The 15755-nt window shown below is 40.4% G+C and overlaps 1 protein-coding gene across 1 annotated transcript in view; it reads right to left on the bottom strand.

Moving 5' to 3' along the window:
• Positions 1 to 15755, bottom strand: part of LOC137332335 (protocadherin Fat 1-like) — a 140300-nt gene that overhangs the window by 83443 nt on the left and 41102 nt on the right. The window contains exons 2-3 of the mRNA XM_067996083.1: positions 11761 to 15022; positions 9098 to 9412 (exon numbers count right to left, since the gene is read on the bottom strand). Coding sequence (XP_067852184.1) covers positions 9098 to 9412; positions 11761 to 14992 — 3547 coding nt within the window. The 5' untranslated portion in view covers positions 14993 to 15022. The remainder of the gene's footprint in view (positions 1 to 9097; positions 9413 to 11760; positions 15023 to 15755) is intronic.

The raw sequence follows: 15755 nt of genomic DNA on the forward strand, positions 1-15755 counted from the left end.
TACCTAGAATCGGGCTTCTCCCATAATTTGAATGAAGCCATGCATTAGAAGCACCCATCTCTCTCCTTCCTGGACTGCAATTTCCTGGTAAGCACCCAAAATTAGCACACCCCCCCCCCACCCCCGCCATAATCACATCTCAGTTGCGTTGACCCTCGATCATGCAATTTCTGGGCTAAGAAGTAGAGGTGATATGATTAGTATTGCAACCTTTATTTGAAATAATTTATATCAAATCGCTCTATAAAACAAGAGGGTCAAAGATTAATTGACAGCATAGGTGAACAATATTCTGTCAGTCACTATCTTGATAAAAAAATGGGAGAAAACAAAATGAAACACTCAATGTCTAACGCAACCAGAACACTCTATCTGTACTTCTGGCAACTGGACAGACATCTTTCAATTTGGGAAATCTAATAAAAAGAACTTGCATTTACATAGCGCTTTATCACATTCTCAAGATATCCTAAAGCACTGCAAATACAATGAAGTGCAATGACTGTGGCTATGTAAGCGAATGCTGTAGCCATTTTGCACAGAGCAAGGTTCCACAAACAGCAATGAGATAAATGAACAATTTATCTATAATTTTTGTGGGTGCTGTTTGTTGAGGAAAGATTGTTGAACAGGACATTTTGGGAACTCCCTCCTCTTCTTCAAATACTGCCATGAAATCTTCAACATTCACCTGAACAGTCAGGAGGGGCCTCAGTTTAATATCTAATTTGAAAGACAGCATCTCCAGCAATGCAGCATTACTTCAGTAATGCACTGAAATATCAACCCAGATTACATACTTAGTTCATGGAATGGGGCTTGAACTCACAACCATCTGACTCAGGTGAGACTGCTCCTAACTGAGCCAAACTTACAAACACTACTGCGTGAAGCCTGAAAGAAAGAAAGATTTGCATTTATATAGCACCTTTCATAACCTGTGAATGTCCCAAAGCGCATTACAGCCAATTAAGTCCTTTTGAAGTATAATCACTGTTGTGATATAGGAAATGTGGCAGCCAATTTGCACAGAGCAAGGTCCCACAAACAGCAATGTGATAATGACTAGATAATCTGATTTAGTGGTGTTGATTGAGGGCTAAATATTGGCCAAGTCACAGGGGATAACTCCCCTGCTCTTCTTCAAAATAGTGCTTTGGGATCTTTTATATCCACCTGGGAGGGCAGACAAGGTCTTGGTTTAAATCTCATCTGAGAGATGGCACCTATGACAGTGCAGCACTCCCTCAGCACTGCAGTGGAGTGTCAGTCTGGATTTTGTGCTTAAGTCTCTGGAGTGGGAATTGAACCCACTAACCTTCTGACTCAGAGGCAAGAGTGCTACTCACAGAGTCACGGCTGACACTATGTAGCCTATACATGCTACACATCACAGCTGAACACCCAGTGAAAAACAGGTTACACACAAAAAAGTGTGCAGATGTGTTTGTTGCTACTGTTACTTGATGCCATTCTCAGTCGTGTCTAAACAGGGAGATGGAAATCAAATTGCTGGTTTAATTTACACATGGATTAGTCAGTCCTTGTTTACTACCTCCAGGCAATGTTAACAACACTTATGCAAAAAAAAAGAGAAATGGGTAACCACTGTATCAAATTGGCATGGAATTTGTTTAAAGGGCAATAATATACTGTGGCAGTTTGAGTTGCTTCTGTTTCGAACTTGAAAACTGCTTAGCTTACCACCTCTGTGAGTATATCCTAAAGTTGATCAGATGATCTATTAAAGACCAACAAAATACTGAAAAGGGAAATATTTTATACTGGTCCACTTAGCTGTGTTAATGCAAGGTATAGCGTTAACTGGTAAATGTGCTTTGTCTCTGAAGGAATTGTAGTCAGAATCCTGAAATGCCATTATGGCTAAAGACACTTCCTAGTATGTCACTAACTATACAAATCAGAACGTCCCCAGGCTCGATCCTCAATCTATCCCGATTTAGCTGATTTTAATGGGGTCAACAGTTGGTGATGGTTAAAAAAATAAATCAAATATGGCTCCCACTTCGAATTGTTAGCTAGTGAATCCTGCCGGAAAGTAAAAGGGCTTGATTTGCCTAATCCTACCTGAAGAGGATCGGAGCAGGATCTGCGTTCGCCGCCCCGATCCCATCGTGAAACCTGTTCCATTTCCTCCTCGGGCCTAGTTCTGTATGCAGAGTGGGCATCTGGCGGGATTTCCACCGTCAAAAGGGAGCCCATTGCTGCAGAGGAGGGAAGTGCGATGGTGCTGTGGTGGGACACCCATTGTAGCACTTGAAGAGGCAGAGAAGACCTTCAAGGACCTTGAAGATTTTATAACCTTTTTTTTTAAAACTGAAGGCCTCAGACTGATCGAGACTTTTAACAGATTCAATATCTAGGGCCATTGTGGAGGAAGAGCAGATCACTACTAGGCCCTTCCTCTGCCCAACAGCCTGGGGACTTGCAATCACTATCTCATTTACGTGTGGCAGGTGATGAACAGGCAGCCAGCAGCCTTCTTGGTGGGGTTGGAAGGAGGAAAATTGAAGTCAGGCGTGGCTGAGGCGGTAGGGCTTCCTGCCTAATTTTTCCACTGTTTCCGCTCAAGTTGGAGCAGAATGGTGGAGGAAAATCCAGACCCATGTTTGTGTGTGGATATCAGAGTGAAAACAAGATCAGAGTCTGCACTGATACCTTCCATGGCTGAATAACTTGCCAAGACTCACTGGCTAGTCTCACACATGAAGAATGTCGACTTGATTGAATAAGTCGAGGGTTGTTGGTGCCAATGGAATGATGTGCCACCAAGAGTTGATATGGTTAGGGAAAAGGGGGAAGGGCAAAATGAGGGAAAATTGGCAAGAAGAAAGAATTGTGATCTGTGAATTTGTGCACCCCTATCAAGATCACAAATTCATGTTCAGCTGGGGAGTAAAAGAAATGGTTACAAACTCCATCATTTTCATTTGATATGACCATCAGTCTTGACTGCCAATGCAGCATGACTCACTTGAACACATCTGGCAAAAGGAGCATTGCTACAGAATGAGGCAAAGGACCGCCCTTTCATTCCCTGCTACGTTATGCTCCCTCCCTCATCAAGGAAAGCCAGAGGATTCTCAAACTACACTGCTTAGTAAGGGAAAAAGGACAAAAGGGGAAAGTAGTTTTGGAGTGAGCACACTGAAATTGTCAGTCATCAATGACATTATTGTTCCCAAACATTGTCGTAATCTAATTGACTTCTAAGTTGGATTTATCTTAATAAAATACCTCAAAAATGACCGAATTTCTTTATTTCAAACAATATTACTGACTAACATAATTTCTAAACTTGAAAAAAAGCCGAATTGAAGCTACAATGTCATCGCCTAAATTTACTTTCTTTACTTTGCTACGGTACAGCTTTAAGCCCAAGGGGGTCTGACAACTTACTAGAGATGCGCTATGAAGTATCACAAGATGCATCCAAGCACCACTTGGAAAAAACAATTTTCTTAGTCAAACATTTCATCTAAAAATGGAAATTCTGACAATAAACAGGAAAATGTTTGATTGTGGCCTCTAATAAGGATTATCTGACCTGATGTAAAGGTTAAAAAAAACCATGGACCTCAAGAAATCATAAACCCCAACTAATGGAAAAGGAGAGATAACTGAAGAGGAGGAAGCAATGACTTAGGGGTGACAAAGGGAAAGGGAAGAATTGGAGAAAGAGAGAAGATAGAAATAAAGGGAGAGGAAAGATGTGGAGCCTGATAACATATTCAGATTTGAGCAATTTACTGGAGTTGTGAGTTTCACAAGTTTGGTGCTGACAAGTTTCTCAACATTTTTGATGTTAACAGTGAATAATATGGTGTACAGTGACATAGGACAATTCATTCACTGGGTAATCATTTAGAATGGGAATTTATCAATAGTTTTTAGCAAATTCTCCAAAATGGTAAACAAATGAAACCTTAAAACTTGCTGTCTGGAGAAAAAAATCTGCTTCTGTTTTCATGGTTTCACTAATTAACCAATGTTCCTGCGGCAGACAATTGCCTTGTTGATAGTTGTACTGACTGAGGCACAGAGGCGTTTGGTAATTTTGAAAATTATTGTTATTCAAAAATCTGGTAACAAGTGTCATTAAGCTGACATTAAAATTTGGCAAGAAATGTTTTTATATAAACAGGTTAGATTCACAATTAGCTTTATTGACTGATGCAAATTGTTCCAATGTCAAATTCCAAATTAGACTATTAAAATGATAATTATAGCCCATCTCAAAACAGTAAACCATCCCAATGTCTAAAGACACGATAATATAATTTTAACATTTATGTAGCACTTTAGGATGCCATAAGGTCTCCAAGCGTTTTGCACAATTAACTACGTTTGAAATGCAGTGACTGTTGCTTTATAGGCAAGCAGTGCGAATAATTTGTTGGCTGAATGAAAGCAGTAACTAGAAGTTGCTTGACTTGATTTAGCTGGGGGAGGAGAGTAATGTTGCTCTGGGTAGAGAGATACAAACATAAAAAATGATGGAAAGGAAAAGACCAGCTGGTCCATCAAGTCTGTCCCACACTCATGATGGCTGGAGTATCATGACTGGACACTTCCTCTCCCTATTCCCCCGCCCCCCCCACCCAATGCAGCCATGTAATCTCCGAGATTTATTGTAGATTTATGATAAAAGGTGTATAAGGATAGCTACTGGGGCATGCAGATCAGAAGATCCAGGTTCGATTAACTATCTCTGCTGAATTAGCTGGTCTCAGCCAGGACAGCAGTTGGAACCCTATAATTTGCCTCAGGGGAAAGCAATTTTTCTATTTCTAGTTCTGTTTAAGACTTGTTAATTTTGTGTTTATGTCCCTCTACACCCACAAGCGCAAATAACGTGTTCATAATCATATTATTCATTCTTTTCACCATTTTAAAGTCCTTCAGCATTACAAGATCACAAGATAATTATGGATGAGAAAGGCTATTCAGCCCATCTTGATTAATCCATCCAGAGAGATCCTAACCCATTCCCTCCCTGCCCCCATTACAGCATCCAATTATTCCTTAAATAATTCCAGTATGTTTGCCTCCACTACTCTATCTGGAATTTTGTTCCACAGGGTAATTGCTCATTTTGTGAAGAAAGATTTCGTGACATTTATTCTTAAAGTATCCTTCTCTAGTTTGAATCTGTGTCCTCTTGTTTTACTCCTGCGGTTTGATTTAAAATAATTTTCAGAGTTAACTTTTTCTATGCCTTAAACAATTTTATATACAATCCCCACCACTTAAAACGTTTAGAACGGTCACTTATATCAGCCGAAAAGCGATAACCATTATCCATTTGCACTAATGTCAATTTCAAAGTTGCTGATTATTGCATCTTAAGGGGTCTGTTTATCACGGGCAGAAACTGACTGCAGTTTAAATAAAGCTGAAAGCAGCTGATACCTTTAGGAGTTTAGAAATCGCCCTGACCCAAGGTCACAGCAGAGTCTGCGTAACGGAAGGAATCCGGGAATCGGAGGGAACCTACTAACGGGCACTTAGTGGACCCGGAGAAGGGGAAACATACAACCGATAGGGAGCTAAAAATATGCCTACAGTATTGGCACAGCAGAAACTGAGAAATACTGCACGGCAAACTGCTCAATTAACTAAGCTTGGCGCCTCTCTGCAGACAATAATCAGCCCTTTCACTGATACAGTGGGTGGCTCTGAAAAGAGCCTTTGGTTACTGGATTCTTCTAGGCTGCTTTACTTGCTCCTTGTGCTCTCAGCACATGTTTTATACAGTTCTAGCATAACCTCCCTGCTTTTATATCCTACGCCTCGGCTAATAAAGGAAAGTATCCCGTATGCCTTTTTAACCACCTTTTCTACCTGTCCTGCTACCTTCATGCAACTCCAAGGTCCTTTTGTTCCTTTACACCTCTCAGTATCCTCCCATTTATTGTGTACTCCCTTGCCTTGTTTGCCCTCCCCAAATGCATTACCTCACACTTTTCTGGATTGAAGTCCATTTGTCACTTTTCTGCCCACCTGACCAGTCCATTGATATCTTGCTGTAGTCTACAGCTTTCCTTCTCACTATCAACCACACGGCCAATTTTTGTATCATCTGCAAACTTCTTGATCAAGCCCCCCACATTCAAGTCCAAACCATTGATATATATACCACAAAAAGCAAGGGACCTAGTACTGAGCCTTGCGCGACCCCACTGGAAATAGCCTTCCAATCACAAAATCACCCGTCATTCATTACCCTTTGCTTCCTGCCACTGAGCCAATTTTGGATCCAATTAGCCACTTTCCCTTGGATCTCATGGGCTTTTACTTTTTTGACCCATCTGCCTTGTGGGACCTCGTCAAAAGCCTCCAAATGGCCAGGAAGACCGAAGCCATTGTCTTCAGTCCCCTCTACAAACTCCATTCCTTAGCCACCGACTCCATCCCTCTCCCTGGCCACTGTCTGAGGCTGAACAAGACCGTTCGCAACCTTGGCTTCCTATTTGACCCCAAGATGAGCTTCTGACCTCATGACCTATATTGGCTCCCGGTCCGGGAATACCTCGATTTTAAAATTCTCTTCCTTGTTTTCAAATCCCTCCATGGCCCCTCCCTTTCTCTGTAACGTCCTCCAGCCCTACAACCATCCTAGATCTCTGTGCTCCTCCAAATCTTGCCTCTTGCGTATCCCCGATTTTAATTGCTCCACCATTGGGGGCCATGCCTTCAGCTGCCTATGCCTAAGCTGTGGAATTCCCTCCCTAAACCTCCCCACCACCCTATCTTTCTCTCCTCATTTAAGATGCTCCCTAAAATCTACCTCTTTGAACAAGTTTTTGGTCACCTGTCCTAATGTCTCCTTATGTGTCTTGGTGTCAAATTTTGTTTGATACGCTCTTGTGAAGCACCTTTGGACGTTCTTACTACATTAAAGACGCTATATAAATGCAAGTTGCTGTTGTTTCTCTTGCTTCTTAGCGATTAGAACCGGAGGCAGTATATATGGTGCGGTCTGACAAGAGCACAATAAAGTTTGATCATTACCTCCCTTGACTTACATTCTATTGTTTTGGCTATGTAGTTCAACTTTCTTGATTGCTGCTCTGCACTGGTTGGGCATGTTTAGCTTCAAGACTACTAAGATTCCTAGGTTTCTTTAATTTCATCCATAGCTTTTTCAACACCATTCATAGAGTACGCATGCTGTCTATTTTTCTTCCTACGTGTAACACTTCACATTTGTCGGCATTAAATTTCACCTGCTTTTGTTCTACCCACTTACATATTAAATGGAAATAAAAATCAGGAGAGATGTAAAACAGGCTGCCAACTAGTTATCACCCATTTTATACTATCACACAAAGTCAAAATTATAATCCCCCAAAGCTTAGCTGCTAAGACAGAGTTTTGTTAAACCTATCTCTTTAATATCACTGCACAAGTACTCGCCATGGGGAAGTAGTCTAAATCAATGCGTTAAGGTCAATTGTTGAAGGATGATTTCGAAGATTGAGAACTGCTTGTAAATGATTGGTTCATGGGCTCAGGGAGAGACTGGGTTACACAAAATCAGAAAAAAACAGCAACAAATGACTGACATTCCTTCTCTCTTTTTTATATTCTTGAAGTCTGATGCAAGAATTCTTCCAAGGTGTTGCACACGGGGAATCAAAGACCAAGCGTAATCTTCAGGTGAAGCAAGGCTAGAGGGCCAGGGATAATTGGGCCAAGACACACACACACATAATTCAGTCCCCATTTTAAAGTCACACATTCTATCCTTATTTTTAGATTTCTATTATAAATTCTTATGTCCACATAACTGTCCATGTTACCAGCACTTTCACTGATGGGAGGGTGTAGTTACAATGTGGCAAGTTTACATAGGCAATTTCCATTACGAATAGGGACAATGGGATTTAGAATGGAACAAACTGACAGGCAGTGCACACAGATGTAAATATATGTATTATATATAGCTCAGAGATCATTCTACTTAATAGTAATTTCTTCTGAATAATCAAAAAGTCTATACTGTATTAATAGCGTCCTGACAGACACAACCAAAGAATGCCATAATGTCAAAGAACAGATTGTATGCACCTATTATAAATGACAAAGGATTCTAGGATTTGGTGCATTTTTCAAGTATCAATTGAAGCTGGCTGTTACAACCTGAAGGTACAGAAACTACATGTCATAACTAATAAAAGCATACACCTAAACAAACAAAGAACAACATCAAACAGCCATCCTCTGCTCTACTAATCTTTAAGGATTTGAACTTTTTTTTAGTCTTGGCCAAATCTAATCAGCAATTGGCCAAAGTTCAATTGAAAGGTGTTTTTAAATCACAACTCTGCCTGTCATTCATTTAAAGGCAGTGATGTCGGAAAATTACACATTTATGCTTAATAATAATGTAATGACAAGTTCAAAATTGTTTGTAATTTCTCCGTCTTAACCAACATAAATTTATATTGCAAGTTATGTAAAGTACCTCCTGTATGCTTTTAACCACTATTTTGAACCTGCATTTAAGTGTCAGTTTTCTTGCTTTTGCTTAAGCAGCAATATTCTGCAGTATTCTATTAATGAAACTGTGGACAAGATGACTACAATTCAGTAAAAAATGACCAGGAACCAGAAAAACCCCCACAATGTCAGCACTATCCAATAACAAAAAAATATTTTGTCCTGCTACAGACAGAGTCAGTACTAGAATGACCAGAACTGTTGTAGATAGGCAATAACATCTGCAGAAACCTATCCATTCAGAATCCACCTATAAAGATATTTCTCACCAGTCCATTTGCACAGATAGAGGCTTAATCAGAGCCCATCTATGTACAAATTAATGAATCATACTACATTGGGTCAGAGTAACCCATTAATAATCCTTCAGTGTATTCATATTTTGTCTACAAATCTGTTGTTGATGAAAACTTTAACAAGTTCCCTGTGCGTAAAGATAATGAGGAATTAATGAAGAAGACATATGTTTGGAATAACACTATAGAGAGCACATAATAGCTACATAAGGAAACAAAACATGAAGAAATATTGAACATTTAAAAAGAAATGATTTCAGACAATATTGACATACCAGTCTTTGGGTCAATAGCAAAGAATCCTCGTGGGTTTTCACTAGTGATCCTGTAGGTCAGCTGGTCCTGTGAACTGGAATCAGGGTCATAAGCCTCAATGCGAAGGACAGACATATCCTTTGGGCAGTTTTCAATGATTGAACTATAGTAAACTGGCGCTGTTGTCTGAGGAGTATTATCATTAACATCTGTAATTTTGATGAAGACTTCGGTTGAAGTGACCAGAGGGATGGCACCTAAGTCCGTAGCAAGAACTGTTAGCCAGTAGTGGGGACATCTTTCACGATCAAGGAGCTCTGCAGTTTGTATTATTCCTGTAATCAAAAGGAATCACATTATCTTTACTGACTGATTTTTACTTCCCCTTTTTAACATGTGACTTACCACCCATACAAGTTTCCTTTATCCTGGAGAACAGGCAAGCAACCCAGGTTATATGCAATGTTGAACACAGTTAATATTGCTCCATGGACCATATTGTCAATATCTCACCATAAGGCAAAGAACAAACCATCAGTGTTCCCATGAAATGCAGTAGACTAGTCATATATACAATGAGGAGGTGGATATATAAATCTTACAGAGTTAGTAAATATGCAGGAGCACTGGCAACAGCTCCTCCAGTGACCAAGTGGGTTAAGTGGTGTGGTTCTACCCTGACAAGTCCCACAATTAACTGCTTTCAGTTCTCATGGTGGAGGTGGAGGAGGAGGAGATATAGATATGTCCACACAAGTTAGGTGGGGATAGAATCGGTTTCAGCAATAATACTCCCAGAATTGAATAGCTTTGTGACATCCTTTCAAAGAAATGTCCATTTGGGTGAGGTATTGGAGGGCTACAGTTACGAGCATGATTCATCATCTTCTGGAAACAAGGGAGGACAGCTGAAAAGAATCCTACAAACAGAGGCCTTTAGATTTACTATTTACATGTTAACTAAAACTCAAAATGAATGGCCAAATGTAGTTTGAGGGTATCTCTTTCACTGGGGGTAATTTTGACTTTGGGTGAAATGGGCGATATCGATTCAGCCGCCCGTTATACATCTCTCCCCATTTTAATTTTAATTTCTGCCTTTTGACCCAAAGTCAAAATTCCCCCCACTGTTTCTTAGGACTTAAAACAGTTTTTCTTTCATACAAATTGACATTATTTTTGGTGATATTTTTTATACTCATCGTATCGAGGGATGTCAATCCTGAGGATGGAACGCTTGCACCCATTGTTAGCATAAACCACATGTCAGATCACAGATCAGGTATAGCACGTGGACTAAATGCAGAGTAAAGATTTATCTACTGAGCATTACCAGGACGAAACCTTGATCAAGCACTATCTACCTTACTAGTATGATGTTTCCATTTCCCATACCAGTCATTCTTTTGGTTTCTTAGTGAAATTGTACAAAATTGTACATCATTGTGTGCTGCAGTGAGGATTGGGACTCATACAAAGGTAATGATGGATAACTATAATGGGTGTTTAAAAAAAGTAAGAGGGAGATTGAAAGATAGATAAAATAAATATCTTAGACGTTTACAAAATAGATGTACAAATATTAGAATTAGTTAGAAAATTGGAAGTATTAAATAAGTTCTTGACATCAAATCTTACAGATGAAGCCTGGACAAATCCCTGATCTAACCCAACTTGGAAATCTGTAGCGTGCATATGTGTACATAAACATTGGGTAATGGAGAGACTCAAAGCATTAAAATGGCCATAGAGCAGCTGAACCAGATGAGATGTACTATTCAACCCTGAAGGTACAGTAATGGCAAATATCTGGTTGAAGACAAGATTAGAGGTTGTAAGAATCAGTATAGATAGATGATCAAGAACCCTGTTGAACAATGGTCTGGGCCATGAGTCTCATCAGTTGAAAGGTATTGGTCAGGATTGAATAATGTAAATTGTAATGCTAGATTGGTAATCCAGGGAGTTTAATTATCTTTGGGGGTCAATGGAAATTTCACATGAGATTTATCTTTTTGCCAGTTTTATGTGAGGCTATTTACTTTCCTCAGGAGGTGAAATAAGTTGGGAAAATCCGTGGCAAATGTTACATCATATTTGGAAAAAGCTGGCTGAATGGGTCAAGTTGCTTTTCTGTCTCCTCTATTTTACTAATAATGTGCAACAAGGAAGCCCAAGCTATTGACTTCAATCTGCTGATATTTCCCTTGAAGATTCAATAAGATTAACACATACTCCAACTCAGTAATAATTCTGTAATGCCAATCAGGAATACTGTTCTATGTGGCACTGTACTGTATATTTGTTTCTGAATCACTCAGGATTAATATCGAGACCTCATTATCATAAATTTATCTTCTAACCTTACCTGAAGCGCCATTGCAGTTGGTAGAGGAATCTGAACTGGTTGAGATTAATTCCTGATAAGAACTGCTTTTTTAATCCTCCAATTTGTAATTAGGTTTGACTTTATTTTGTAAAATGACAATAGATTTTAGATGACTCTTAAGTCTTAAAAAAGGCTCAATCCTCAAACATTCAGTAATATTTATTCTCCAAATTATTTTTCAGAGACTATTGTGAAATCAGATCAATATAACACTCATCCAAATTAATGGAAAGTACCACCAGGTAGCCTAAGTGGTTGTCTATTCTTGTTTAGCATTTCTGCTCATGCCCTTACCTGTTTCTTCATTAATGGTGAAGACTCCAAGACCTGTTCCACTCTTGATCAAATATCGAACCTCACCATCCTTCCCTTTGTCATCATCCTGAGCAGTGAGTGTCATCACTGAGGTTCCCACACGCACCCCTTCACTGACAGAGTCTTTGAACACAAAGGAGGAGAAGTGTGGTCGATGCAGGTTTTCATTGACGTCAATCACTTCGATTTCCACATAACAGTTAGAGTTCAGAGAGTAGGGTTTTCCGCTGTCAACAGCATGAGCTGTTAGATTATAAAAATTCTTACTTTCAAAGTCTAATTGCTTATTGATACGGACGGATCCTACGAGTTTGTCAATTCTGAATGTATTTTCACTAGTTGTTATCAGGCTGTAGCTCACTTCACCTCCCCCTCCTAGATCAGGGTCATAGGCCTCAAGCCACACTACAACAGTCCCTACTGGAATATCTTCAGGAACTCTCACCCTGTAGTAGGATGGGACAAACTGAGGTGGATTATCATTGACATCTTCTAAGACTACTGTTAGATCAATGGTTGAGAATAGCTGGGGGTCCAGTTGAGGCTGATCCCTGGCTTCGATTTTCAAAACATACACTGGATGAAGTTCTCGATCTAATTTGCCAGTGACACGCACTACACCTGAAGTTTTGTCAATTGCAAAGGTTTTGGTATCAGTCAAAAGTGAGTATTTTATTTCTCCATTTTCTCCCAGATCGTTATCTTTAGCCTTTACCTGGACTATAGTCCTTCCAAGCTCTGCATTCTCACGCACTATTACTGAATAACTATCTTGCAAGAATACTGGTTTGTTATCGTTTGCATCCAGCACATGCACTGTTAACAGCCTCCATGAGGATTTCTGAGGTTTTCCAAGATCATAAATTGTAATGTTTAAAGTATAAAGATTTGTTGTTTCATGATCTAAGGGTAACACAACTTTCAGCTCTCCAGTCTCCATCTCTGCAACGAAGCAGCTGTCTTCATTCCCATCCGAGATCACATAGACTAGCTTGCCATTGAAACCAGAGTCAGGATCAGTAGCATTAATATACAAGATGGTTGAATAGACTGGGATGTTCTCTCTTATGTCAATGGAGCTTGGGAAATGAATATCAAACTGTGGAGTGTGAGCATTGACAATGTGGATATAAGAGAATGAATCTTCTTCTTGAGATTGATAATGTGGTTTAACAGAATGCAGCAGGGTCTCTGCTAACATTTTAATTGCACCAGTGTCTTCACAATGCATACTGACCATTTTCAGGCTATCTGTAACAGTGAGGTTAACATCTATAGTGGAAGCATAGTTCTCCCCATCTGTGGCTGTGATTTTAAGACAAAAAAATGACATTTCATTGGCAGGACTGTAAGAGAAGGGGTGTTTTAATGTGAGTACACCAGAAATTGGATTGAGATCAAAGAAATCCAGTTCATTACCAGATAAAATATAGTATTTTATCCCTTGCAGTTCATCTGCATCTACTGCTGAGACAGTGGTGATGAGGTGTCCAACAGTGAGATTTCTTGAAACATTACCACGGCAATTGTTCTTCTCAAAAAGTGGCTCGTTGTCATTCAGATTCTTCAAGTAAATTATGACAGGGACTTCCATTTCATAGTCATATGGTGATCCCCAGTCAGAGGCCCAAACTTGTAGATGGTACACTCGCTGCATAAGTTCATAGTCCAGGTCCTCAGATGTCACAATAGTTCCTGTAAAAGGGTCAATGTTGAAAGGAACAGGAGCGACATTGGCAATGCTGTACGTCACATAGCCATTTTCACCTTTGTCTTTGTCAATTGCATTGACTGTTAAGATGCTTGTTCCAATTTGGACATTTTCATCAATGCTCCCCTGGTACGAAGATGCTCTGAACTCTGGAGCATTATTATTGGTGTCTATGAGATCAATACCAACACTGGTTGAGATCTGACCAACACTGGTCTTTACTTTCAATTCAAAATGGGATTGTTCCAAGAAATTCATTGTAGCAGTAGTGGTAATGAGACCAGTTTGAGGATTTATCCTAAATTTTGTACTGGCATGATTATGCTCCAGATAATATGCCTGATTTGGAAGCTTAGGTTTAGCCTTAACCATTACAACAGGACTATTTGGTGGTGCAAACTCACACAATCTAACCTCATAAAGGTCTTCCTCAAACTTTAAGGCTTCAGGCTGCTTTGCTGGTACGTGAATGACTTTTATTGGTGAATAGTTCGTCGGGTTGCTTTTATCTCTGGCTTGTACAGACAAGTTATAGCCAAGGGAATTGCTCTCCCAGATCGCCTCTCTGAAATATATTAGCTTGAACTCCCTACTGCCTTGGTAGAATGGTACCACTCTGAAATGGTGCGAAGGGTCCCCGTCCACAATGTCCACTGCATCTACTCCTTCCTCTGCTGTAATAATAGCATGTATAGCATTGTGATCAGTTCCAGGAGGGATGAAACGTACAGAGAGAATTCCTGGCACTCTCGTACCAGCCTGCTCTACACTGACAGTCAGCTTCGCCACACTGCCAATCCCACTGCCTCCATACAACTTCATCATGCGGTCTACTGCCCAGATTTCTAGGTTATACTGCTTTAGAGTTGTGTAATTCAGGCTCCCTGCCAGTGTGACAACGCCACTACTGGGATGAATGGCAAACACATCGATCCTGTCTTTGAAAGCATAATAAAACTCGGCATTGCTTCCAATGTCGGCATCTGTTGCAGTGACTCTCGCAACACTGGTTCTCAAAGGGGTATCCTCCATTATGGAGACAGTGTACGATAGCGGTGAAAAAAGAGGGCGCAAGTCATTTTTATCGAGGATTTGGATCATCACCTTGGTCCACACTTCGTGTTGGAATGTTTTGTCAGATGCCTGGACTGTCAGCAGATAACGATCCTTTACTTCTCTGTTTAAAACAGCCATGTTGGAACTTCTGGTCTTTATGCGTAGAAAGCAGAAATCGCCTACCAAGTATTCATCAGCTTTGAATACATTCGTATTGTCTCCAGAAACAATTTTGTATTTAATGTTCCCAACCGCCTCTGTGATCTGAATGCCCATTTTTACACTGCTTTCTATGTAGGTCTTGGGGGAGGAATTTTCATAGATAGTAGCATTATAAACATGGTGGGTGAATTGGAAAGGTGAGGTGTGTGGTTTCTCCAGATTCACTTCAGAAATGCCAACCATCACCAAAAGTGCTACAAGTCGTAAGCTTTTTGCTGCCATGGTTCATCGCACTGGTGCCCTTCTTAAAATCTGCAGGAAGACAATTGAAAGTGATTAGCTCTAGAGGACCACAAGCTCCTAACATTACAAAACCAGAAAATCTAGAGATAATGCTCTTGACTCCCATTTAAAGTTCAAGGCTCATCTTTGAACCTAGTTTGAACCTTGATATCTTGGTGTGACTGTCATTGTGGCTACCCGCTGTCTGGCCTTAGCAAATCTGACAAGTTTATATTGGTGTGCTATTAGCTATCGCTGCAGGGAACCATGATGGTAACACTGCTCTAAGCTCAGTGTAACGGTTTCTTACCAGCACACATTAAAAATTGTCCATTCATCGCCCCCAACATTTAACAACCGAATCCTCCTGCCACAGTGTGTTATCATGACATAGGTATCCAGGAGAAGCACAGTAACAAGAGACAAAGCTTGAATCCTATTCTGCAGCGAGTGACTCACCCCCTGACTCCCCAAAGCCTTTCCACCATCTACAAGGCACAAGCCAGGAGTGTGATGGAATACTCTCCACTTGCCTGGATGAGTACAGCTCCAACAACACTCAAGAAGCTCGACACCATCCAGGACAAAGCAGCCCACTTGATTGGCACCCCATCCACCACCCTAAACATTCACTCCCTTCACCACCAGCGCACAGTAGCTGCAGTGTGTACCATCCACAGGATGCACTGCAGCAATTCGCCAAGGTTTCTTGAACAGTACCTCCCAAACCCGCAACCTCTACCACCTAGAAGGACAAGGGCAG

This window comes from Heptranchias perlo, chromosome 14, assembly GCF_035084215.1.
Source record: "Heptranchias perlo isolate sHepPer1 chromosome 14, sHepPer1.hap1, whole genome shotgun sequence".
Taxonomy (NCBI): domain Eukaryota; kingdom Metazoa; phylum Chordata; class Chondrichthyes; order Hexanchiformes; family Hexanchidae; genus Heptranchias; species Heptranchias perlo.